General features: G+C 42.8%; 1 protein-coding gene across 1 annotated transcript; it reads left to right on the top strand.

Moving 5' to 3' along the window:
* The first annotated feature begins 1,527 nt into the window (after nt 1-1,527).
* On the top strand, nt 1,528-26,396 carry LOC115532708 (NXPE family member 3). Its single transcript, XM_030342569.1, has 6 exons — nt 1,528-1,628; nt 20,961-21,120; nt 23,880-24,661; nt 24,744-24,814; nt 24,921-25,136; nt 25,236-26,396. The coding sequence occupies exons 2-6, from the start codon at nt 20,986-20,988 to the stop codon at nt 25,793-25,795; spliced, it is 1,764 nt and encodes a 587-aa protein (XP_030198429.1). The 5' UTR covers nt 1,528-1,628; nt 20,961-20,985; the 3' UTR covers nt 25,796-26,396.
* The last annotated feature ends 474 nt before the right edge of the window (nt 26,397-26,870 follow it).

The raw sequence follows: 26,870 nt of genomic DNA, 5'->3' as shown, positions 1-26,870 counted from the left end.
ACCACTGTCCAGAACACTTTAATGGCTATTCAATTAATCACTCCTTCTCAGTTTTCATGCAGGGTGGCTCGGCTTAGCTCAGAAGGTAGAGCAGTTGACTTGTAACCGGTAGATTACCCGCTAGTTCAATCCCCAGCTCCTCCTAGCTCATTGTTGTTGTGTCCCTGTCACTTTGCTCCTGACAGCTGACTGTCGCCTTGTATGGTCAACTCTGCCGTCGGTGTGTCAATGTGTGTATTTACCGATGTAAGTCGCTTTGGATAAAAGCGTCTGTTAAGACACACTTTTGCCAAATGATTTATTTTCTAGCATGAGCTCTGTGCCATTTTATGAATGGCACACTCACACACATGTATCACTGAAGTGACTTCAATTCTCAAATGATTTATTGTTGTATCGGCACACGAAGCAAAAATCACATTTTGGGTTGGGTTGTCATAATTTCATTCACCACTAGATGTCCCTAGCGTTCTAATTTGAAGCTTCGAGCATGAATCACTTTGATGGTTCATCTGGCTGAGAGGCTTTGACGTTTCATGAGGCATCATCTCGGCACCACTAGTAGCTAGTTCAGCAGCAGAGAATCGCTATCTAAATGCAGCAAACCAAAGAGCAGAACAAGATTGACATTATGGTCAAACTTGTTCTGCACGAGACGGGAGGCCAGGTTAAACGGTGACGCAACTGTCGTGCCTCATACAACGCACGATCCCGAGAGCTGCCATTATTTAACACACATCGGCAAAACACAGCGCACCGCACACCCAACCAACGGACATGCAAGCCTCGGTAACGGTGGCGGCAACACTACGCACAACACACAAACAATAAAGACCCCAAACCCGTTAACCCAACTTAACCTAACAGAAACAAATTGACAAAAGGCAATAAACCCCTTTTTCCCAACCGGCATCACGAATACCCAGACTCCCCGGGGGTAGTGTCGAAATGCGCATGCGCACCGTAGTGTCTTGCTAAAAAAGAGACTACAGTGAGCCCAACTCTTGACCCAAAACTCAACATTGTTGGTTCGACTAAATTGCATTGCACAGTTGTACATGATTACTTAATGTTTTATATTCATTTTACAAATTTTATTTTATTTTAGAAATCATAATGAGACCAACAATTTTGAGTGTTCGTTTTTACAGTGTATTCTCTCATTGCTTGTGTGGAAAAAAAAGGTAGAATATTAGATTTGAGGACGAAATGAAAGGGTGGGCTGAGGCAAGTTTCGGGTGGGCTTGAGCCCACCCAAAAAAGGTCTAGCTTCGCCACTGATTATATATGAACAAACCCTAAAAAATGCACTTGCCCTTTCGGGCAACAAGAAATAATCTCAATTTGCCCAAACATTATTTTTAATTGCCCCGGGCAAGCGGGCAACCGTTAGTTTCAACCCCTGCAACATCATAATTTCACCAGATATGGCAGACAACTATCAGTCCAAAAACACAGCTCCTTCTAGAGGAGGAGCCATCTGTATAAATATGCACCACCCAAGTGGTAAGAATCTCCCTGTGCACTTTGTTATACCTACTGTGGCTGCTTGCCAGACTGTGCTTTCTATCTTACCTGAATAAACGGTTAACTCAACTGAAGCCTCATCCTTGAAAAGATCACGGCACGTAAGTAGTTTTCCTTAAAGGGACACTCTGTAGCATTTTAAGTTATTTATACGTTAAAATCATTGTCTTCATTCATAAATATTTCCTCTTTGGTTTAAAATCACCCACCAGTAATTGGACTTATCCTCCTGAGCAAAGAATTTCTTATATTTATATTATATTATTTACATTGAACGGGTAAGTCCTAAGGAGGCATCTATGTTTTACCTGACTATGAAAAACTAAAATGGCAGAGAGGGACATAAAGCATTTACCCGGCCAATTTGAAAGCCTACACTGCACTTTTGTTCGTAATTCAGATTCAAATTCAGCTTTATTGGCCAGGTTTGCATCACAAACAAGGAATTTGACTTTGGTTAACCCTATGCTCTCAATGTACAACACTCAACACTTAATTTATTGTTAATATAAAAAAGAAAACAAAAAACAGAAAGAACAGTAAGAAATATAAATATATCGTTAAGTATAATATAAAATACTAATTTGCAATAAAGAATATACAATAACAATATAAGAGGAAGAAACAATAGGCTATAAGGGGAATAAATGGTGCAATATCAGTGCAGTCAATATACAGTCAGAGACTAGGATTTCCATGTAAATATAAATACAGTGCAAGGCATTTCAGTGCAATATATAACAACAATAGGGGAAAAAAGCTCACTTTGTGTCGGCTGGTTTTGGCAAACATTGCCCTGTATCGCCTACCAGAGGGAAGGAGGTTGAACAGTTTGTGACCAGGATGTAAGGGATCTAGTGCGTTTGGTGGCTGACCCAAACCAGAAAGTGATCGAGGTGCAGATGACAGACTAAATGATGGCTGAAGAAGATGGTTGAAGATGGTCAGCAGCGCTTTAGGCAGATTCAACTTCCTTAGTTGTCGCAGGAAGTATAATCTCTGCTGGGCCTTTTTCTGGACAGAGTACATTTATGGAGTTAGAATCATGCCAAAACCCGCACACACACGCGTGTTTTGCTCACGCATAACGATTCACACGCACACAAAACGTGTTTTACTCACGCACAATGATTCACACACACGCTCAGTGTGGTTTGCAAATACAAAACATCATTCACAAACTAATGCATTTTGCTTCAGAAACAAATACAGTATGTTTTACACAAAGTACCAAAAAAATCCTTCAAGTACACAAAACCATTCTACAAGTACGGAACACTGAAAGCTTTGGGAGAAAAAAGATCGTCTTGGCGGCCTTAAACTGACTCAACAGCGCCACCTGCTGTTGTGTAGTGTAAATCACAGGACATTTGTTTGTCACGTTGACTTTTGGCACTAATTTTCCGCCTTGCTGATCCGTGCGCAAATGCCTTCCGATCCACGCGCAGCTTTCAGTGTTCCGTACTTGTGTGTAAAACATACTGTATTTGTTTCTGAAGCAAAATGCATTAGTTTGTGAATGATGTTTTGTATTTGCAACCACACTGAGCGTGTGTGTGAATCATTGTGCGTGAGTAAAACACGTTTTGTGTGCGTGTGAATTGTTATGCGTGAGCAAAACACGTTTTGCGTGTGTGCGGGTTTTGGCAGGATTCTAACTCCATATACATTTTAGGTCCTGTGAAATGGTTGTACCAGGAACCTAAAGGAACACGACAGTGGACACTGTCGTTCTGGATGGTGGGGGGGGGACTTCTCAGAAAGTTCACTGTCGTCTCCACAGTCTTCTTTTGGTTTAACCAAAAGATGTTGCTGAGGTTTAAAGAGCTAATGAAGGATTACAGAATAAAGAATTAAAGGGATGCTGAAGTTGCCTGCTTTCTTCTCGACAGGTAGATTAGGCTGCCTCGCCATGCATGTAAAGCAGCATTTGCATGTGGGACAATCCTGGATGGCGGTCAAAAGGACAAACAATTTAGTACATATGGAAGTAAAAGCTGTGTCACGGCATGAATTGCACAATTTTTCCATCTAGTTTCCACTGGGGTTTTGGATTCAAAACCCTTTGCTCTGCAACATTTTTGTGTGAAGGTTTGATTTCTTTCATGTCTGACACGGTTGATCATATGCTGGACAGGTTTCTCTGAGCTGCGTGACTGCCTCCATAATTCCTAAAATTTGGGATGGGCTGTGCATTCCTTTCTGACTCTGATGTCTGTTAATGATACGAGGAGAATATCACCTGTGTGCGGGCTGAACTGTCAAAGTGTGCCGCTGCAATGAAAATGCCGTACTCTTGTTCAAACCCTCGCCAGTGCTCAGTGACATTCCCATCAAAGAGTAAAGGGTCGGGTCTGCGGAATCCCCCAGCCATCACGATACGAAGTTTGTTGCTGTTGCTAGCTTGCGACGTTAGCTCGTAAGCTAGTTTTCCTCACTCACTAGTTGACCTTTTTTTGTCCTTTAATTTTTTTTCGAAAGTTTTATATTCCATTATGTCCGCGTTTACGTATGACACCATTTTGAATGACGATACCAGAGGCAATACTTAAAGGTTGTATAGGTGATTTGCTTTTTTGGCCATTTTTGCAAAATTACTTGAAATCCTTATCATAACCCGCTTACAGCCACTGAGTTAGAAGTACTGACATGAAAATTAAACAAGTCAATCATCTGTGGAACGGGCAGCGGCTCGAAAAACTCCAGCCAATCATTTCCATTGCCACCGAGTTGCATTGGACAGTAACGTACGTCAATCAAACGGTCGTACTGCACTCCCCCTCCCCCGCGCCCCGCGCGCGACCCCTTCGTGCAGTACTCGTGACCCAGAGCTCGTGACCCAGAGCAAGCTCCTGTTTGTTGTTATCCTGCGGTAGCTACTGGAACTAGTTAATCCACATTTGGACCTAGCAGTAGAAGACAATTTCCATGGCAGACAAGACGCCACCATCCCCCACCACCACCACCACCACCAGCAAAGAGAAGGAAACTCTTTTTCAGAGAGTAATTGATAATAAAACGCTGAAAGAGAAAAACTGAAATCAAGAATAATCCTAGGCGCTGCTTTCGAACGTTGGCGGCAACTGAAGGACGAGAAGGGTCTAAAAAACCGATGTCTTGTGTGGCGGTTGACCTAGTTTCAAAGTTTTATACCGTTTAAACTCGGTAATACCGGTGTGGAGACGAGTGTATTACTCGGTGTGAAAATGTCCACACCGCGGCAACCCTAGTGAAACCAGGACTTCCAATACAATTATATGAAACAAACATACATTTTCTAAAAATAGTAATGATTTATGTGACCGTTTAATGTTTATAACAATCTGGTCCAACCATTGCAGCGAGAACGTATTCTCAGCAGGGGGTGCAGGGAAAAAAAAAAACTCAGCCTGCACTAGACTCGCAACTCGTTACATTAATAAAAAAAGATGTATAGCAGCGCAGCTCAATTACACCAGTGCATGCGCGGACAGTTGAAAATCGATCGTTCACATCCAGCTGCTCACAGAACAAGTTTAGCGCACCACCGCTACCCTCACACTTTTTCATATAACCTTTTTCAAGCACTAGGTCATATGAGCATTAAATAAATGCTGCGTCTCAAAATGCCTTGGACAGCAGCGAGGATGACTCGCTTTGCCACGGGCCGAAACAGTTCGGAGCGACCACAGCCAGAGCGAACACAGCGGGGCAGAGGAGTGTCAGGAATAGTCTTTGGTGTACACATCAGTACGGCCTATTTGCACTACTGTTTAGTGGCAATGCAGTGTTTTATTCGATGCCTTTTTATTTTCGTATATTATTTCAATGAATACAATTTATTTATTCATAAAAACGGATCTGGTCTTCAAATCTTTTTTCCCAAATACTAGGTCGTCTTACCAATTGGGGTTTGTGTTTATATTCGGACCAATACGGTTACAGCGGGCGCTCACATGACGTTCTAAGCATTTCCTGGTGCATAATGTGACGCTTCAGAAACCTAAAATCCCGTTTCTCCCCGTTGACACGACAACACATAACCGGCGTTTTCAGAAATCTCCACTTTGGCCGGACGTTTTTAGAAATGATCGTTTCTGTGATAAGACAGGGCCTCGGACAGGGGGTGTTGCAGCACCCCAGCACTCTACTTCCCGCGGTACTGGGTGCAACTTACAGCTGAATGTAGTGCCATGTTGTTAAACGAAAACCTACGCTAGCCTGGCTCGCTCTCGCGCATCTCTGTTCGCGCTCGTGCATGATGCGCGTCCAGGTACTTGGAATGGGTGGAGTCAGAGTCAGCGTTGAAGGATGAGGGGGTAGGACCATTTGAGTGTGTATTTTCACAAATCTGCTGGCGTTTCGCAAATCACCTACCCAACCTTTAATATATTAATATAAATGGAATTTTATTGAAAGTAGATAAGGGAAATGTAAAAAAGAGTTTTCTTGACGCACATGGTTGTTAAAAAGCATATTTTTACTTCAAACAAGTAATAGCACAGTCGATTCACTTGCCCCGCTCGAGCCTCCCCCCAGTCTAGAACTCTTGTCCTATTAAGGCCACGTTTATACGTAGCAGGTTATTTATGGAAACGAATATCCCCCCCCCCCTCCGTTTTCCAAAATAACATTGTGCACACAACATCGTTTTCAAAAAAGTTGTTGTTTACAGCAAAACGCATAAATACGCCGCCGAGCGCCATTATAACTATGCCAAACCTATGGGCGGCGTCATGCCAAATTTCAACCCAGTCGCCAAGAAAAAACGTTGACGGTGTACGTTTCCATGAACACTGGATACGTAGCATTTCAACGTAAAAAAGAGCATGTTATACCTACAGTATCCACGCGTGCCGCTGTGGAGGCGGGTTTCGGGGTTTGGGTTTCACGGCTTTCGCGGCAAATTGTGGACACGATTGTTTAGGGGGGGGGAGGAAGTCGACTGTTGTTGAGGGGGGGGGGGGGGGGGGGGGGGGGGGGGGGGGGACACGTTTGTTGAGGGGGGGGGGGAGACACGTTTGTAGGGGAGGAGGGGGGCCACGCTCGACAACGGAGAGTTGGTTTTTATTGAACCGAGACTTCAACACGGAACAGCTGCACGAAACGATGGTAACGTCACTCTTGGTGACGGTGTCGACAACAATGAACACACGAACAATGTTAATAGAACAACACACAACCACATAACATCCGAACCCATTAACCCCACTTAATCCTAACAACAAAACAAGTTAACAAAAGCCCCTTTTGTCAACTGACAACCCCAATTCCCAGAATCCCCCGCGGCTCCGGAACACGGCGTAGCCGATATTAATCTTTATTATCTGAATGGGAAATGCAATATTTTAGGACAGATACACCATTAAACGCCGTTCTAATGACATTTCTAGCGAGAAATGTACATTTTCCTTACATAATCTTCAGTCAGTGAATGTGTATGATCTTATATTAATCTTTATTATCTGAATGGGAAATGCAATATTTTAGGACCGATTCACCGTTAAACGTGTTTCTAATAACATTTCTAGCGAGAAATATACTTTTTTACTTGCATAATCTTCAGTCAGTGATTGTGTCTGATCTTTAGTTTTATAGTTATTAGGATTTGATCGGCTTCGCTCGCATGTTTCAACGACGTCAGGTTGTTAGGAATAGGGACGCTGCTTTTCGCTAAACTAGCAGCTCACGTGCTTCCTGCGTTTGTGTTATTAAACTGTTACTTTGTGCAACTTTTAATGATATCATCTTGTTAGAAACACGTATATCTGAGAGACAACCCAGTCGCCAAAAGCGTACGTTGACAGTGTACGTTTCGTGAACACTGGATTACGTCGCATTTCAACATAAAAATAGCGTGTTATACACACACACGCACGCACACACACGCAAGCACACACACGTCACACGCACGCACAGACCCACACACACACACACACACACACACACCACACACACACACACACACACACACACGCACACGGTGCATTTCGCTGCTAAAAACAACAAGAAAAATATTCCCTCAAATATTATTACTAAAGAATCGCTTTTCCAAAGAACGAAATGTAAACCAATGCATTCTGAATGGGAGTGTTTCTCCGATTTTTCCATGCTACACAGAACGAAATGTAAACCCATGCAAATAAAGACTTCGTGGTCATAATAATTTAAATATCATTAATCTCCTGAGTGTGTTGGGTGGTATTCTATTTTTTTCAACGGGGCTGGTGCCGTCTCCTTTTGACCTTTTGACCCCAGACTTCTGGGGGAATAGCTGAATCAATTCATTAGTCAATCAGAAGCATGTAAATATCTTCCCGGTGGCGTAGGAGGACGAACAAGGTGTCCTTCAACATCTACGCTTCCAGGCGATTGCAACGGTGCCACACATGAGCATATTCGAACATGTTTAATGGTAGTAATTAGCTGTCGAAATTGGAGGCCTTAATCAACAATGAGCAGCTATTGATTTGCTTCCCGATAAAAATTTGTGACAAATGACATGTTATTTAGCATCTACACATTGAGCTGAGTCCAATGACACCAAGCATGAACACTCTAGCTAATGGTAACATGTATTTACATGGTACACCTAGGTCTAGGACATGATCTCGGTGTAGCAAGAGGGCGAGGCTTGATCTCATTGGACTCAGCTTAACGTGTAGATGCTAATTAACATGTAATTTGTCAAAAATCTCCATCGGGAAGCAAATCTATAGCTGGTCATTATTGATAAAGGCCTTCAAAAACGACAGCTAATTACTACCCCGAAACATATTCAAATATGATCATGTGTGGCACTGTTGCAATCGTCTCGAAACGTAGATGTCAAAGGACACCTTGTTTGCCCTGTTGCACGACCGGGAAGATATTTTCATACTTCTAATGGATTGATTCATATTTTAAGGTTCTCGGAGTGAGACTTTAAGCGGCTGCAGCAGAAGTGTGAGACGAAAGATGATATCAAGACATTAATAGAATATTCCCATTCACATTATGATTCTTCGTCATAACATCCCGACCAAACATCCTTTAACATTCACCGAGCGAAGATTATGAAAGTCCAGGCCCCCCCTTCCTGCACTCGGGGTCCGACCGGGCCAAGTTTCGGTGCGGGGGTCCCAGTTAGGCCCTAGAATATGGTATTCAAATTTCAGGGCTGGTAGGACCTTCCTATCTCAAAAACTGTTTTTCCACCACATTCTGAACCATTAGGTTCGCAGGCAACACTTCTGAAGGGGCTTTGTCCAAATGACAGTCATTTGGGAAAACTTTTTTTTCTCTATGGGCTAGAACTACAAATCTTGGATATGTCGTTCTCGGTGGCCCCGGGAAATGTGTTTAAACATTTTAGCATCCCTAGCTATCTCGAAAAGGCGGAAAAGGGGCGTGACCTCCAACAGTACCAGTCACTGTACATAAGACAGAGGTTAGTTTCTAGGCCCCATTTTTTGCGGGATGGAGGTGTACATTTGTGGCTTAATGTGTGTAGACACAGCTGGCCTGTGCCACGTCTTTGAAGTCTGGGGTCAAATGGTCTAAAGGAGCCGGCACCACGCCACTTATGAGAAAACAAAAATGAATCTGTATTTCTCTCATAACATTTTGTCATTATTGAGAGAGGCCTGATTCTCAGATATGCATGTTGGACTGTTAGGGTATAGGTCTGGGAAGAACTTCAGGCCAAATCTTGCAAGCGAGCCGCTGGGTGCAGGTGCAACGAGATGGAGCACTTGCTGAGTCATTTCCTGTAGGGCTGGAGCCTACAGGTTGAAGCGTATATGCGTCCTTTGAAACCCGCTTTGATATATAAGAGACCCCAAGGTACAGTTTACTTAAATGTTCTCGCCTCAGTCACCTATTGCATCACTTCCTTTAGGGCTTCGGCCTCCTAATTGATCATTGTAGTATAATTGAATGCCCTCTTTTCATATTATATGATACTTCCACCACTGGGACGTGGCAACAACTCTCCAAATCCATATGGGGAGGGGGGGGGGGGGGGGGGGGGATGCTTTTGGACAGTAGGGGTGTACACTAGTCATAAATAGGAAGCAAACTCAGGAGAAGGAATGACCTCTCACAAATATTTATTGAATAAATTGTTTCAAATACCCTGCCTCGTTAAATCAATGAACTTGGTGTTTTGCTTTCAAAAATAGGTTATAGAAGAAGTCTAAACTGCCAGAAAATAAAACATCCAAGCTGCCTTTTAAGGATACCTCGGAATATCTGTCTATTTTTTAACCGTCGGACCCCAGTTTACGACAAAAAACAACACAATTTACGGCAGCTCCTTTGCCGCGTGGTTTTTTAGAGCCATGTAAGGATTAGAGGGGGCGGTCGATAGCAACGACCATAGCAACCATGACGGTCAAGTGACTGGATGCAGCCCCGTTGAAAAAAATAGAATACCACCCAACACACTCAGGAGATTAATGATATTTAAATTATTATGACCATGAAGTCTTTATTTGCATGGGTTTACATTTCGTTCTGTGTAGCATGGAAAAATCGGAGAAACACTCCCATTCAGAATGCATTGGTTTACATTTCGTTATTTGGAAAACGGTTCTTTAGTAATAATATTTGAGGGAATATTTTTTTGTTGTTGTTTTAGCAGCGAAATGCACCGTGTGCGTGTGTGTGTGTGTGTGTGTGTGTGTGTGTGTGTGTGTGTGTGTGTGTGTGTGTGTGTGTGTGTCTGTGCGTGCGTGTGCGTGCTTGTGTGTGTGTGTGTGCGTGCGTGTGTGTGTGTATAACACGCTATTTTATGTTGAAATGCGACGTAATCCAGTGTTCACGAAACGTACACTGTCAACGTATGCTTTTGGCGACTGGGTTGGCTCTCAGATATACGTGTTTCTAACAAGATGATACGTGCAGGAAGCACGTGAGCTGCTAGTTTAGCGAAAGCAGCGTCCCTATTCCTAACAACCTGACGTCGTTGAAACATGCGAGCGAGCCGATCAAATCCTAATAACTATAAAACTAAAGATCAGACACAATCACTGACTGAAGATTATGCAAGTAAAAAGTATATTTCTCGCCTAGAAATGTTTATTAGAAACACGTTTTAACGGTGAATCGGTCCTAAAATATTGCATTTCCCATTCAGATAATAAAGATTAATAAAGATCATACACATTCACTGACTGAAGATTATGTAAGGAAAATGTACATTTCTCGCTAGAAATGTCATTAGAAACGCGTTTAATGGTGTATCTGTCCTAAAATATTGCATTTCCCATTCAGATAATAAAGATTAATATCGGCTACGCCGTGTTCCGGAGCCGCGGGGGATTCTGGGAATTGGGGTTGTCAGTTGACAAATGGGGCTTTTGTTAACTTGTTTTGTTGTTAGGATTAAGTGGGGTTAATGGGTTCGGGATGTTATGTGGTTGTGTGTTGTTCTATTAACATTGTTCGTGTGTTCATTGTTGTCGACACCGTCACCGAGAGTGACGTGACCATCGTTTCGTGCAGCTGTTCCGTGTTGAAGTCTCGTTCAATAAAAACCAACTCTCGTTGTCGAGCGTTCAATAAAAAACAACTCTCGTTGTCGAGCGTGCCCCCCCCTACAAACGTGTCTTCCCCCCCCCTCAACAAACGTGTCGTCGTCCCCCCCCCTCAACAAACGTGTCTCCCCCCCCCCCCCTCCCCGGTCAACAACAGTCTACCTCCCCCCCCCCCCTAAACAATCGTGTCCACAATTTGCCGCGAAAGCCGTGAAACCCAAACCCCGAAACCCGCCTCCACAGCGGCACGCGTGGATACTGTAGGTATAACACGCTATTTTTTTACGTTGAAATGCTACGTATCCAGTGTTCATGGAAACGTACACCGTTCAACGTTTTTTCTTGGCGACTGGGTTGCAAATTTGTACCGGCTGCCAAATTTGTACCGGGCGCGTCATCCATACGTAATCCATTCCAAACCTACCTGGCAACAGATGATCGCGTCGAACGACGTGAAAGGTTCACGGACCTTCGCGAACCTTCTATCTAGCGATCCGTTATCTGTATTGTGCTATTTCGTCCTTTACCTGCTTTTAACACTCAGTTTACTTGCTAAATTTGATTAAACAATTAAATACAATACAAATATAAAGTAAAAACAAGTGTTATCTAGCGATCCGTTTTCTGTATTATGTTATTTCGTCTTTGGCAACATGAGCGCGAATGTTTTTTTGAAACCCGCTTTAAACACTCAGTTTACTAGCTAAATTTGATTAAACAATTATATACAATACAAATATAAAGTAAAAACAAGTGTTTCTACTTTATATTTGGACGACGCGATCATCTGTTGCCAGGCAGGTTTGGAATGGATACGTATGGATGACGCGCCCGGTACAAATTTGGCATGACAGGGACAGTGTAGGGAGAAGGATAAAGCCATGAAAGCCAATCAGAATCCTCAGAATCAACAACAACGAATAACACGAGGGTCTTCCTGTAACAAACAAACTGTAAACATAGGACGCTCATATGACGTTAAGCATTTCCTGGCGCATAATGTGACGCTTCAGAACCTAAAACCCCGTTTCTCCCCGTTGACACAACAACACATAACCGGCGTTTTCAGAAATCTCCACTTCGGCCGGAGTTTTTAGAAATGATCGTTTTCTGTGATAAAAACAGCATTTTCGTGTAAATGAGAGGCCAAACCGCGTGGAAATATCTGCGTTTTCCCTTCGTGTAAACGGGGCCTAATGCTGCTATCCATTTGGATTTACGAAGTGGTAAAGTCGCAAATCTCCCAGCTTTCTTGCGGCATTTCACTGAGGCACGCCCCCTTTTGGTCGTAGTATCTCGTCGCTTTCAAAGTAGAGCGAGCAGAGCTGTACAACTCGCAAAGAAGATGGCTGCGCCCATAGTTAATGGGGGATGAGATGTATTTCTTTCTATTTGTACCACGTTGGTGGCTTTAATGTCGTTTTAAAAACATCTTACACACTTCATTTCATTGCTGCTTTAATCCGGTCACCAATATATGCATTGCACGGTCTTGCTTTGCGTGCAATTCAATGTAAAGTTTTGTTTTGAAGCTGGTTTGCTAAAGAGGCTATGTTGCTAATGATGACTAGCCTGCTACTACTCCCCCTCGTGGCTCGACAGAAACACAAATGGCAAACTGGAAGGCTGGCGCAAGGGAAATACGTCACGTTCTCGTCGTTCGTACCAGCGTACCATCCAAATGGATAGCAGCATAAGGAGCACCAGAATGGGTGTGGCTCAATTAGCCTATGAGCCACAGCTGCAGACTATTACAGGGCTACCAGCCAGACAGGAACACGTCAATCTTTTAAAAAATGTTGAACACAGTGAAGATGCCATTCACATCTTCACAGGAATATTAGGACATCTTAGCTGTAACCATAGGCGTCGATTACGGGGGGACATGTCCCCCCCACTATTTGAAATACGAATTTTGTCCCCACCAGTTATAAAAATGTGCAAACCAATTGCGACTGAAAAAATCCCCACACACTCAACCGAAATCGTCGAGTCTAAAATCATGCGATAGGCGCGCACGAAGACATCATTTATTAGATAGGCCTACCTAGTAAACCGTTGGAACACACAAGACTGGAGCCCATAGCAAAGCCGGTAAACAAATCCCGACTCCCGAGAAGCCCAATCCCTATGAGCTCCCCGCGCTACGGCCATCCGGAGGCGCACAGAGCATTTGGCCGTGATATTATATATACAATTATATTATATTATATATTATTATATATAGAGCTCCGAGAGTCAATCACTTTCTCCTCCATGCTGCAGTTCACCCCGGACTGCACTGCACTGAGTTTGACCGTTGAATGCTGATTGGCTGTTACGTTACACATGTCACTCAGTGGCAACGCCGTTGAACGCTGATTGGCTGTCATCACGCGAAATTCGTGTCAAAGTTGAAATATTTCAACTTGAGCGAATTTGTCGCGCCACAAATCCTCGTGAACGCGCTCGCCTGTGCACGGCGAAAGTGTGGCGCGACAAATCAAAAGAATTCGCCCGATACGCGTCTATACGTTCACTTTGTATGGGATCTTGTCGCCCCGTTGCGTTTGGTGTGAACGCACTGGAGAAGTTTCAAGAAAGACAGACAGCCAAAATTGACATTTTTATTCAGAAAATAGCCGGTCCTTTTGCTTCCTATAAAAAGCATGTTTGTGACACTGGATAACGATATGGATACATCATCTAGCCTGCATGTGGAGGGCCACATAAGGTAAGAAATTGGTTTACGTAAACTTTGCTGCTGGTTCTGTTTGCTCGTGATGACCTGGCCAAAGGTTACCCACGGTCCTAAGCGATTGTGATCTGATTCTGGTTGGTGCTCCAGCTAGTATGCATTGTATATATAGATTGCAGCTAGTAGCAGCTACACACGGTGCGATTGCAATGCCAATTTGGTTATAGCTGTTTTGTCTGATTGAGATATGTGACGACTTGGAGCCTGGTAGGCCTATCCTGACATAAATATGTTCTCGCATAACCTGTGTGATTATCCTAAACTGTAGGGGATTTTATTTGCGGGCAATTTGCTTATGATGTTGCAACGAGTGAAGTCTACATTGGTCCTTCGCAAGTGTTTACTGCTGGTCAGGATTTGGCAGATGCAATTCTCCTTTGGGCGCTTGTTTTTTTTCTTCTTTTTTTAATGCAGCATAATGCTACCAGCAGCCCTTGCTCGTCTTCAAAAGGCTGATGCTCAGTACCTCGTTTCATTTCGTACCCCCTTTACAGTCTGGCATTGTTTGTCTGGTAAACTTTGTTGATGTCAAGATAAGTGTTAAATTGCCAACACTGTTTTTTGTCCTGTGTGTATTAGTATTACATATCCCGAGCCAATACCCTGGTGTTTCCAACGCCGTTTTGCAAAACAAGCCAAAACACAAACTGTGGTTTTCAACTTTTATTGTTCGAATAGGATTTTTAATACCTGACAATACACTGTAGAGCATATTGTAATGCAGCGTTGAATGGATGAATAGCTTACATAAGGGTACCCAGCACTTTTCAAACCACACTCAAGCTTATGGTTATTGTCCCCACCACTTCTAAAAACAAACTGACGCCCTTGGCTGTAACCTCAGGGCCTATCGATGTACATACACGCGCAGTAGAAAATACGATGGCTGCTAAGGCAATATACTTGAACTGGCATTATTGTGAATGCTCTACAGACAGGGAATGAAACATCATCGAAGGAGGTAAGAAGTGACAGTCAGGACAAGACCCGTTTGTTGAATTTAGAATGACATTATGTATTGTGACAGCCCTCTGGCATGATTGTCAGGCTCCCAGGAGGTGATCAGTGTAACACCCATGCTGGCTGAGCTCCTCAGCTATATAACCTGTAGGAGTCTAGGGCTCCAGACTTATTTTTTCACAAGGAGCACTGTGGCCCCTAACTGAAAATTTTAGGGGCGCAACCAGACATTTTAGGGGCACACACCGTTAATCAACATGCCAACCAAATATTCACATTTCTACAAATTTTCACTGTAGGCTATTACTAATAACTATTTTGATAATAGATGCAGAAATTACAATGTGCTGTTTCAAATTCAGTGTCACATTTTATTGTGATTCTCATCTATCCCAACAGTTCCCAGGTTTGCGCATTCATGCGTTCGACAAGTACGGAAGCGACTGTTTCACAGGAGTGCGCCCGCTTGTCGTGCCGCTTGACAGGAGCCCCCTCTCTGCCCGCTCGCCTCTCCATTGAGAATGCATTATCAGGCCCGACAAACGCCTCCTGTGTGAAAAGCCCTTCATGGCACCTGAAGCAGAGTCCTGCACTGGTTCGGGTGACCCGCACAATTTGGATTAAACGAGTCGGGTCGGACGACTGAACAGCGCGGGTCGGGCGCGGATTTTGCGATTGTGAGCGAGACTTCACCGGTGCTGGATATGTTAATCAGGAGCGGAGGAGTCAACTCAAACCATCAACAGTGGATGATGTGCTTTTTTTGCACAACAATCTAAAGCACCAAGCCATACACCAGATAGTGTAATTCCCATCTAATGTTTCTAATTTTCCATCGGGTGCGGGTCGGGTTTCGATATCAATTTATAGCGGGTCTGGTCGGGCTACTGTCGGAACACGGGTCGGATTTGGTTTGAAGTATTGCGGGTACGGGCGGGTGCGGGGTTGGTAAAATAAGACCTCTGCAGGACTGACTTGCACTGGCACACTAGCCGAAGGTCGGAAGAACGAGTAAATCGTTTGCTTGCTCATTGTAAACGCACGTAGCAGGTTGTGAAGTTGTGCTCTTTCGCACAGACGTTTACACGCGCTCGATAATCTCTAGGACCCTCCCCCTCGACACATTAGCCACTTACAATGGCCATTCCCTATCCTTCTTACACTCATTGGCCTGCTAAAGATTCTGGATTCATTGACGCGCCCCTTGCACGTTTAACGTGTAAAAAAAAAAAGGGCAAATTTACACCTGTGTGAAGTTGGCCCCCCGTCTCATTCAAAATATTAAAATAACACTGCTGTTCGTTTGTGCTAGGTTTGTGCTGGTTTGTGCCGTAAAAATTATCGTTTGTGCTGGTAAGGATTTTGAGTAATTCAAAATTGCATTTTCTGGCATGTGACGTCACCCAGCCCCCCGTTCACGCCCAAATCTCATCAAAATAGTCCCAATCGTTAGTGCTACGTTTGTGCTGGTTTGTGCCGTCAAAATAAATTGTTTTGCTATTATGGTTTCTTAGTTGTTCCCGTTTGATTTTTCACACATGACGTCACTCATCCCCCCGTCCTCCTTCAAATCGCGTCAAAATGCTCTCTATCGTTAGTGCTACGTTTGTGCTGGTTTGTATTCTTGTTACTCGTTGCGTTCTCGTAATTTCAGGTTGTGTTCATTGTATTTCTCCATGCTACGTATGTTCATTGTTTACTCGTGTTTCTGACCTCGGACTGAACCTGTGTGCCCTATTTGGATTATGTTTGCTTACCTGTGTACCGTATCCTGCACACGCAGAACTTAAATGCACGACTCAGAACTCAGTAGTTGAATAAAGAACAAACGTTTACTGGCAGGATACGGTACACAGGTAAGCAAACATAATCCAAATAGGGCACACAGGTTCAGTCCGAGGTCAGAAACACGAGTAAACAATGAACATACGTAGCAGGAGAAATACAATGAACACAACCTGAAATGACGAGAACGCAACGAGTAACAAGAATACAAGACAGCACAAACCTGGCACAAACGATAGAGACCATTTTGCCGCGATTTGAAGGTTGACAGTAGGGCTGAACGATCTATCGTTTTCGACCGAAAATCGCGATCTCAAGCATTACGATTTTGGGATCGTCAAAGCTGTTTTTTTTTTTGTTTTTGTTTTTTTACAAAAGTGCGATTATTTTGATGCTGATGAGCCATTGATGCAAGTTTACTTAAGAAAGAGGGCTCCCTTTTTATTTGACTTTTTTGGTTGTTGTTTCTTAGTTACTTGAATAAACAGTCTTGCATTTGAAATCTGTTGCCAGCAGTTTTCATTATTGCATTACCTTAATGGAATTCATTGGTTATATTAATTTATACTGAAACTTGATTTAAAGAAAATAAATCGTGGTTGAAATCGAAACCACAATCTCTACCAGAAAAATCGCAATTTCAATTTTTTCTTAAAATCGTTCAGCCCTAGTTGACGGTGGGCTGTGTTGCATAACCAGAGGGCAAAATTAAGTTGTATTAATTACTTAAAAAGTAAAGTATCAAAAACATTTCTTTTAACAGCACAAACCAGTACTAACGTAGCACTAAACATAGAGACCATTTTGACAAGATTTGAAGATGCACAGGGGGGCTGAGTTACATCACGTGAGAAAAATCAAACTGGAATATCTTTTAAACTGTAGTGGCACAAACATTTCTTTTGACTGCACAAACCAGCACAAACGTAGCACTAACGATAGAGACCATTTTGACACGATTTGAGCGTTCTAGGGGTGATGGTTGCATAACAAGTGGAGTGTTTACATAACAAGAAGGGAAAATAAAGTTGTATTAATTACTTAAAAAGTAAAGTATCAAAAACATTTATTTTAACAGCATAAACCAGCACTAACGTAGCACTAAACATAGATTTGAAGATGCACAGGGGGGCTGAGTGACGTCACGTGAGAAAAATCAAACTGGAATACCTTTTAAACTATAGTTGCACAAATATTTATTTTGACTGCAAAAACCAGCACAAACGTAGCACTAACGATAGAGACCATTTTGACGCGATTTGAAGGAGGACGGGGGGCTGAGTGACGTCATGTGTGAAAAATCAAACGGGAACAACTAAGAAACCATAATAGCAAAACAATTTATTTTGACGGCACAAACCAGCACAAACGTAGCACTTACGATTGGGACTATTTTGATGAGATTTGGGCGTGAACGGGGGGCTGGGTGACGTCACATGCCAGAAAATGCAATTTTGAATTACTCAAAATCCTTACCAGCACAAACGATAATTTTTACGGCACAAACCAGCACAAACCTAGCACAAACGAACAGCAGTGTTATTTTAATATTTTGAATGAGACGGGGGGCCAACTTCACACAGGTCAAATTTACTGGTCGCACATGCTCGACCAGATGGAAAATTCGGTCGCACACTCTTAAAATTTTGGTCGCAAATTGCGACCATTTGGTCGCAATCTGGAGTCCTGGAGTCAGATACTTGCTCTCTCCTTTGACGTATGGTTTGTTTAGGTTTTTGGGTTAGCTTTGCTTTGCACCTACCCCACATTCTCCACTATTCTACACACAGCACTCATTACTGATTTAAATGGATCACTTTAACTTACTTTACCTTAAGTTGGTTAAATAAACGATTATTGTTATGCTTAAAGCCATGTGTGGTCTCCTCTTTGTCATTCCCTTAAGCCGGGCTGTGACAGTATGAGATATATATATATATGTATATATGTATATGTATATATGTATATATATATATATATATATATATATATATATAGGCCTACTAAAGTCCATATATATATATATATATATATATATATATATATATATATATATATATATATATATATATATATATATATATATATATATGTATATATATATATATATATGTATATATATATATACATATATCTCATATATATAGGTTAGAAATAGATAACTAAAGTCCAAAAAACATTCAAAGAACGTGTCTCCGAACAGCTGTCTGGGAGACGTTGCATCAGGACTAGTGATGGGGATCATTAATATTTATTGATGTCGATAACATTTTCGATACTCCTTAACGATCCGAGTCTTTATCGATACCAGAATCAATACTTTTATATTAATTGGTGGAAATACGAAGCGTTTTTAGTGATGAGGAAAATATTTAGGAAATAAATAATTGCATTTTAAATTAAATATGTAATTCTTAATAAATATTGACATCAGTAGTTTTAGTTATATAAACTAAAATGATTAGAGCACTATACAACTGTATTAGTAACACAGAAACATGAGTAATACAGTATTATTCATGTTTCTCACCAAAAACTCAATTTACCGTTTCTTTATGTTACATTTGAACGCATCATGATAACCTAACAGTCGTTTTACTGAGCCAACCTCACACATCACGCAGCACATCTGAAACTTTATTTATTTATTTAGCTTGTATGCTGCTGATTACAACACAGATTTCACAATTGGATTACTATTTTTAACTGACGGGACTAGCGACAATGTCTGTGTGTGCGATTGCTTGAGTTTGAGTGGATGATTAAGACGGGCCCGTCTGTGGTGCGACAGAAGAAGGAGGAGAGAGTCTTTTCAACTCGGAGACAGTCGAATGTACTGCATTTGGTCTTTATTTGATGCACAATGCTAATGTGCTTGGCCATTGAGGTTGTGTTCCCATTTACAATAAATGATTTTCGAACCTTTTCGCCCGTTCAGCCATCCTCGCGAGCAAAGTTAACTGCCAGACTTCACTTGTTTTACTTGTAATACCTGTTTGCTTACAATTCCATTCAAAAACATCGGTGGACACGCTGCAGTGATTGGATTGATTTGATTTAAATGCTGTGACGCGACTCGAGGGAAACAACATTACGTTACAGGACCTACGGGACAAAAAAAACAAATAAATGAACGACGGAACTCGATAATGGTATCGATAAGCCCAAACGTTAATGATTTTCGGGTTTTGAAAAAAGTGGAACCGGGTCCTTGATAGAACCGGGTTTCGATTCCCATCCCTAATCAGGCCAACCCATATTCGCAACAGCAATTTGACCGTATGTTGAATCAATAGAACTGGTTATGTGGACAATATATATATTTCAGATTAACCGTAAAATAAACACATCAACAAATATTTAGTCAGGGTAAGGGAGACGTTAAATTGATTTCATGTTATAACACGCCCTGTTCTACCCCCATCTACTGAGCACACTGGTCTTAAGCCACATCTACTTGAGTACTATAATTGTATCTTTACTTAAACTGCAGACCAAGTGAGTTGAGAAAAGCCAATTTCTAATGTCAACGTGTGTACTTGTACACCTGTCACAAGACAAGTGACATGTGTTTGCCATTATCCCCCAATTTTTTTTGGCGTTTTTGACATTGTTCTGGAGCTCGTAGGCCTACATGCTTTTATGTTGTTGCTAGACCGCTAACGTTACACACTGCTATGAAGCGTTGTGCACGTTTTTGAGGGCAAAATTAAGAAGCTATTTTGCTTTTGCACTGAATGTTGTTCCCACTCGAAGGAAAGGTGTCTTAATGAGAACAATTTTGAAAAATCGTTTTTGTTTCTTAAGATTTGGCGTACTCCTCTTCAGGCGCAGTGAAGAGTTGGTCCACATGGATTCATGTGTTTCTGTATTTCTTTTAATAAATCTTTGACTTACCTGACAGGCCTATGCTTTTTTTTATATCATTGATCAATGTAAAACTTTTGATGCCGGTTTACTGGGTGGGTTAACATTGCATCAGAATCCGATATATTTGTGTTTCATTCGAACTTGTAAAGTTGAAGTATATTATAGAAAGTTTCCACTTTATTGGCAGGTTTAGTATTTTGGTATAGGCTAATACTAACTTTTGGGTCGTTATGAAGACTGCCCCGACAACCCCAGAAATCGTCGATTGGCGTGTGCTCAGGATATGATCTCCATATAACAATTAGTGGACTTGGTCGTGTGTGTATATTTTGTGAGGAATCATCATAATCCCCTCACATATTCTAATCTGTAGTATCTTGGCTATACTAATTATTAAATAGACTGCAACAGATTTGGCTTAAGATAATTATTTATTGTGGCTATTCAGCAAAACGACCATAGGCCTACATATAACTGTCACTCTGGGCAAGCGGTTACTGTCCACAGCACTGCAAGTATCCCCCTCCACAACATAATCAATGAAAGTTATGTTTTGAATCCATATCTCCTCTCTATTGTTTAAGTGTTGACAGCACCAGTACTACCACAATGTTGACAGCGGATAACCATGGAAAGCCGAATGGGGTCATCACGTGTCAACATCTGTCCAAATATGCCCTCATCTTCCTTCTCCTGGTCCTCTCTGTTCTCATCTGCCTGCTAATCAACATGCTCAATCTGGAGGTTAGTGTTGCAATGGTCTTTTCATTATATAAAGCAATTTAAAGGCCCTTAAAGCACTTTGCATTGTGATTTTTTTGGGGGGATATCATACTCCTCTTCTACCAGTGAGTTGCAGGTGATGCAAAGCTACCAGTATGTACCATAAACCTAAACAAACCCTGGTGTAGCCCTTTTACCCCTATAATAAAGAGGGCAGGGCCTTAGGTTCTTCAATCAATCTTAAATTATTAGTTTTGATTTCCTATATTATGCTAACCATATAACACCAGCACCCTTATTAAATATTAACCACTAAACACTAGGGGTGGGAATCTCTTGGCACCTCACGATTCGATTGGATTCCGATTATGAGGTCAACGATTCGATTCTGAAGCGATTATCGATGCATCTCGATGCAACAAATTATTTTATGTACATTTCCATGCGTGATTTTCAAAAATATATGTATACATTTCGGTTTGCTACTCAGAGTTTGCTAATCACTTCCCACTTTTGTGATGATCATTAAAGACATCAACAGATGAATTAACTTATCTAATATTACATAAGAGAGAAAGCTTTTGTCACAATATGACTTTCTATGAACAATGCAATAATCAATGCAGCTTGCATTATAACATAATATGGAAGCATGCAAAAAATAGGTTCTTTCTTTTCTATGTCATTAATGGAAAAGCTGCTCTTGAATTAGAAGGAGTTCTTGTGTCTGGCTGTGAGTTTGCGCGCATGCTATGCGTAGGCTGAATGCAATCGTGTCAAGACAAATCAGATTGGCCAAGATAAATTCAATAATTTTAAAATTACAAAAATGATCCCTCTCTGGCGAACAGAATGTTGCGGTAATTTTTTTATTTTTTTTAATTCCGATTATTAATTTATCTGCATCGAGACGGAATCGTTCTAGCGAGAATCGCGATGCATCCAAGGATCGATTATTTTTCCCACCCCTATTAAACACACACAATATCCACATTACACGTATTTAGTAAGCCAACCAACAAATAGGTAAGTAGGCTAGTTAAAACGTTTACTTATTTGAGAACAATATAAGTGCATGTCACAGATCCCATATCGCACATCCTATTACCATGATACAGGCTACAAGTAATTAACATTATTAACTAAGCCGGCACATAAAATAAACAAAATAAAACAATCCTTTACAAAAGAAAACCCTGTTGCAGGCCTGTTGATGAATAGTCCTCTTCGCTCCTCCGAGCTAAGAGAACTCGGTCGGCTACTCACACATCCAGGTGAAACGCGATGGGCGTCCTTAGGTCCGTGGAAGTCCGTGAGAGTACTGGGAAAGTCTGTGGAAGTCCTGAGGAAGTCTGTGGAAGTCCGTGGTAAGGACACAGGCGCTACTCACTGCTTGTCGCGTGATTCCCCTCACCCGAGCCAGGTCAGCCAACCCGCGAGGTCACACCCGCTATCTCGTGTGGCGGTCCCTCCGAAACCCCGTGGCAGTAGCGTCGCTAACTGCGTTAGTTAGCAGGCCACTGTTCAGCTACTTCTGTCAATTAACTGACCGGGTCGTATGTGAACCGGTCCGGTGGAGATTTCAAGTTCGTATTGAACTTTGTCTTCAATTTGTGTTGCGGATATATGTCATCCAACAATACTCAGTAAAACATGTGCCCTCCCCAACGAACGTCTCTTTATTCTTTATTTTTCAGCACGTCTCTCCCGCAAAAAAACTCATCGCGCCCCCTCCTAGCTGGATGGACAGTCATATAACAGTTAAATTAAGCAAAGGATACAACAACATTTACAAAGTGTGCAACATTAGACAAACATCGACAAAACATTATGAAAAATAATAAACTCTTATATAATATTGTTTATTCTTTTGAATAACCAGAACCCGAATTTCAACTGGGTTACACTTAGACCCCGAAGCCATTTGTTTTGAGAATAATGGCTGGCTGATGAAGTTATTGGCTGGCTGATGAAGTTATTGGCTGGGTAGCCGGCTCAGCCCAAACCTAAATGGCTGCTGCAGCCGGCAAATTTTTCATGGCTACAAATGGCTGACATTTTTCGTGTGTATGTCTCTATGTGATAGGGCTTTGACTTTTTCCCAAAAATCATATTCGAAGTTTGTTTGTTTATTAATATTAATATTCGAATATATTCGAATATTTATTAATAATATTTTGACCATTAAATGCCTTCAGTAAGACCTGGATTTGGCTTTGCAAGGTTTTTTTACCGGCGTTGCTGTGGTTAACGGTCTTACGTGATCCAACGGTTTATTAGGTTTTTAATAAATCGCTGTCTAATCAATACTTCATTCACATTCGGAGTCAAAGCCCTACTATGTGATAGAATTATTACTTGATGCAAATAATTCTAGCTGGCTCAGCCAAAATTGATGAGATGGCGGCTTATTTTGGCTTACACAATTACTGGCTGGCCGCGGCCAAAAATCGAAATGGCGCAAATGGCGGCGCCTGTCGGCCGCTTCGGGATCTGGTTACACTGGCTATTACTGAAAAGGTGAGGATAATGCAATCAAAAAAGAGGCCGGGGGATGCTCAGTATATCTAGGTTTTTTTTCTGCCGTGTGTGAACTGCATGATCAAGCACCAAACAAAATACTATAATCCTGCCGCGCACCTCTAAAAGTTTATGCTCCGCAAACAGTCTGCGAACTGCGCATGAATGCAAAACAGAGATGATAAATTCTGCTTTAGACTACTACTCAATGCCGCGGTCAGCTTCACTTTAATCTGGACCTCTCTTCTCATCCTCCTCAGAACCTGAGCTGCCACACAGCATCAATGCTTTTTCAGCCACAGAGCAGCAGCCACACGGCTTTCGCCCAGAAGGCGCCCCTCCCTCCCTACTACAACTACACTGTCTGCAGCCACCTGGAGCCCACCCCCGAAGAAGCCCTGGAAGATCGCTACCTCCTCAACTCTATCGCTTGGCCCAAGGCCCCCACCGGCCCCGCGCCAGCGCCCCTCATTCAGAGCAGCGATCCTGTGCACAGCCTGTTCAACCTCCTGCCCTTAAAAATCCAGAGGGAGTGGCGAGTGGGGGATCAGCTGGAGGCCCTGGTCCAGATGCACGACTTCCAGGGCCGTCCCAAGCGCTACGGCGGGGACTTCCTGGTGGCGCGGTTGCACTCCCCTGAGCTGGGGGCGGGGGTGGCAGGCAGGGTGGTGGATCACCTCAACGGCTCCTACTTGGCTCTGTTTCCCCTGCTGTGGCAGGGCACGGCCCAGGTTGTGATCACCATGGTGCACTCCAGTGAGGGGGTGGCCGTGCTGCAGCGGCTCCAGGAGCAGCGGTCTGACCGGGTCTTCTTCAAGAGTCTGTTCCGCTCGGGCAAGCGGTCCGAGACCACTTTGTGCAACATGTGCCTGCCACCAAATCAGCCGAAGCAGCCGCTGTGCAACTACACGGACCTCCACACCGGGGAGCCCTGGTACTGCTTGAAGCCCAAGATGCTGAGCTGTGACACCAGAATAAACCACGCCAAGGGAGGCAACAAGAAGAACCTCATCACCAACAAAGAAGCACTACTCCTTCAGAGGTTTCAAGGATGCTTCTCTTGTAATAATGTAATTTATAACTCTGGAAATGTGTTTTTATCCTTGTTTCTTTATTACTCACAGCGGTGTGAACATCAAAGTTGTCATCCATGCGTCAGGACCAGATCGGATCAACGTGCTTCCTGGGAAGAAAGGTACACAATCATTGCTACAGTCTATGGAGGAGGGTTGCTTTTGTAGTTTTGGTGCCCCCTTGTATGTATTTAATTTTGTGACATATGTACCATTCTCATATCCAAGATGAGATAAAAAACCGCAGCATCATACCAGAGCCAGTCAAATACACCCCTTCTGGGTATTACTACCAAGGCTCTTGGAGGTCCTTCGCTGGAACTACTGCCCGCAAGTTTAACGACTCCTCGTCCATCACGCAGTGCCTGACTGGCAAGGTGTTCCACATGTACGGAGACTCCACGGTGAGGCAGTGGTTTGAGTACCTCAACGCTTTAGTACCAGGTGAGCGCTGACACCCCTTCTCCGTTCACACTACGCCCTGACCATGACTCATGTCCCATTGTTGATGTCCATTGACCGCTTTCATTCGGTTTCTCCTAGAAATCAAAGAGTTTAACCTGCATAGTCCACAGAGATCAGGGCCCTTCATGGCGGTGGACAGTAATCACAACATCTTGTTGACATACCGCTGTCACGGTCCGCCCATCCGTTTTGGCGCCGTCAGCACCAACGAGCTACGCTATATTGCCAATGAGCTGGACGGCCTGCCTGGAGGGGCTGACACAGTGGTAGCCATCAGCATCTGGTCCCACTTCAGCACCTTCCCCGTGGAGGTCTACATACGCCGCATGCGGCACATCCGACGGGCACTGGTACGGCTCCTGGACCGGAGCCCTGGCACGCTTGTGGTGATCCGCTCGGCCAACTTACAGGTCCAGAACCAGGAGGTGAGCCTGTACAACAGCGACTGGTTCTCACTGCAGCGCGACAGGGTTCTCAGGACCATGTTCATGGGCCTGGGTGTTGTGTTTTTGGATGCCTGGGAGATGACCTTAGCCCATAATCTCCCCCACCAACTCCACCCACCCCCGGCCATCATCAAGGACATGATGGACCTCATCCTGTCTCATGTGTGCCCTACCAAGAAGCAGAAGAGCTAGTGGCAGGGAAAGAAGGGGGGAAGTTGAGATGTGCTGTCCAATTCCTTGCAACATTGTTGCTCTATTCTGATTCTCTTACCATTAATAAGTTAACTATTTAGCAAACGCCTTTATGCAAAGGACCTTGCAGTGGATTCAGATATATATGATTGAGGAGAAGATAGGCATGAAGCACCTTGCTCAAGGATACCTACAGAGATCGCACCCTTTATCTATCGACACCCTATCCACTACAGTTCTTTAATTTTAGTGGCCAGTTGATAAACTAGAACAAGAGTGTTTGTTATGGCCACTGTCAGAGGCCTCTATACATTTGTAAAAAATAGTGTCGTTTTTTCTATGGACTGTTGCCTTCAACTGTACTTTTGGATTTGTTTAGGCAGGGGAAGGTTACTAGACGTTGTGTCTATTTGGCAGCTAGATAGCTTTGCCTTCCTTTTGTTAGCTGATAGCTTATCTCTGTTTGTTTGATTATTTTATTCGGCAGCACTCGAGTTCCACGTCCTGTTTGCATATCTTGCATATCTTGGTGTCATACTTGTTTTATGTTTTGATGTTCAGACTGTGCTTTCTATCTTACTTGAATAAATGGTAAACTCAACTGAAGCCTCATCTTTGAATAGAACACGGCACTCTGTTCCATTTTCACCATCATCTGTTGTTTCCAGTCCATTTTTATTCAGAAACATCTTGCTCATCTACTCTCCTTAGCCCAGCCATTTACATCGTCAACATCCCCCGCTACTCAAGACAGTGGGGTTTCAATAGTGTTGATGAAATGTGCCAAACCAAGCATCTTTTGGTATTTTCTAGTAACCAATCCTCAGCATTTTAATGTTTGTACATTTGTTATCCAAAATTCTTTGAAAGAAATATTCAGTGATACACTGGCACCAATAACAGACTTTGAGGTACAACTGCTTAATTAAAGGATTTTTACAGTCCTTGTTCCTTTGTGCTGGACTAAATCTACTTTCTTCCTTTATTATTTTGAAAGGCACATTAGTCTTGATAAATGGTAGAGGTCATTGTCATTGTCATTGTTTTCCGAAACATTGCTAGATGGGACAAAAGA

This window comes from Gadus morhua, chromosome 20, assembly GCF_902167405.1.
Source record: "Gadus morhua chromosome 20, gadMor3.0, whole genome shotgun sequence".
NCBI lineage: Eukaryota > Metazoa > Chordata > Actinopteri > Gadiformes > Gadidae > Gadus > Gadus morhua.
This window is presented reverse-complemented; position numbering and strand designations above follow the sequence as displayed.

Coding starts and splice junctions, on each gene's coding strand:
- LOC115532708 (XM_030342569.1), top strand. CDS start 20,986: ATGTTGACAGCGGATAACCATGGAAAGCCGAATGGGGTCATCACGTGT. Junction 24,662..24,743: donor GAAGCACTACTCCTTCAGAG/GTTTCAAGGATG, acceptor TATTACTCACAG/CGGTGTGAACATCAAAGTTG. Junction 25,137..25,235: donor CCTCAACGCTTTAGTACCAG/GTGAGCGCTGAC, acceptor GGTTTCTCCTAG/AAATCAAAGAGTTTAACCTG.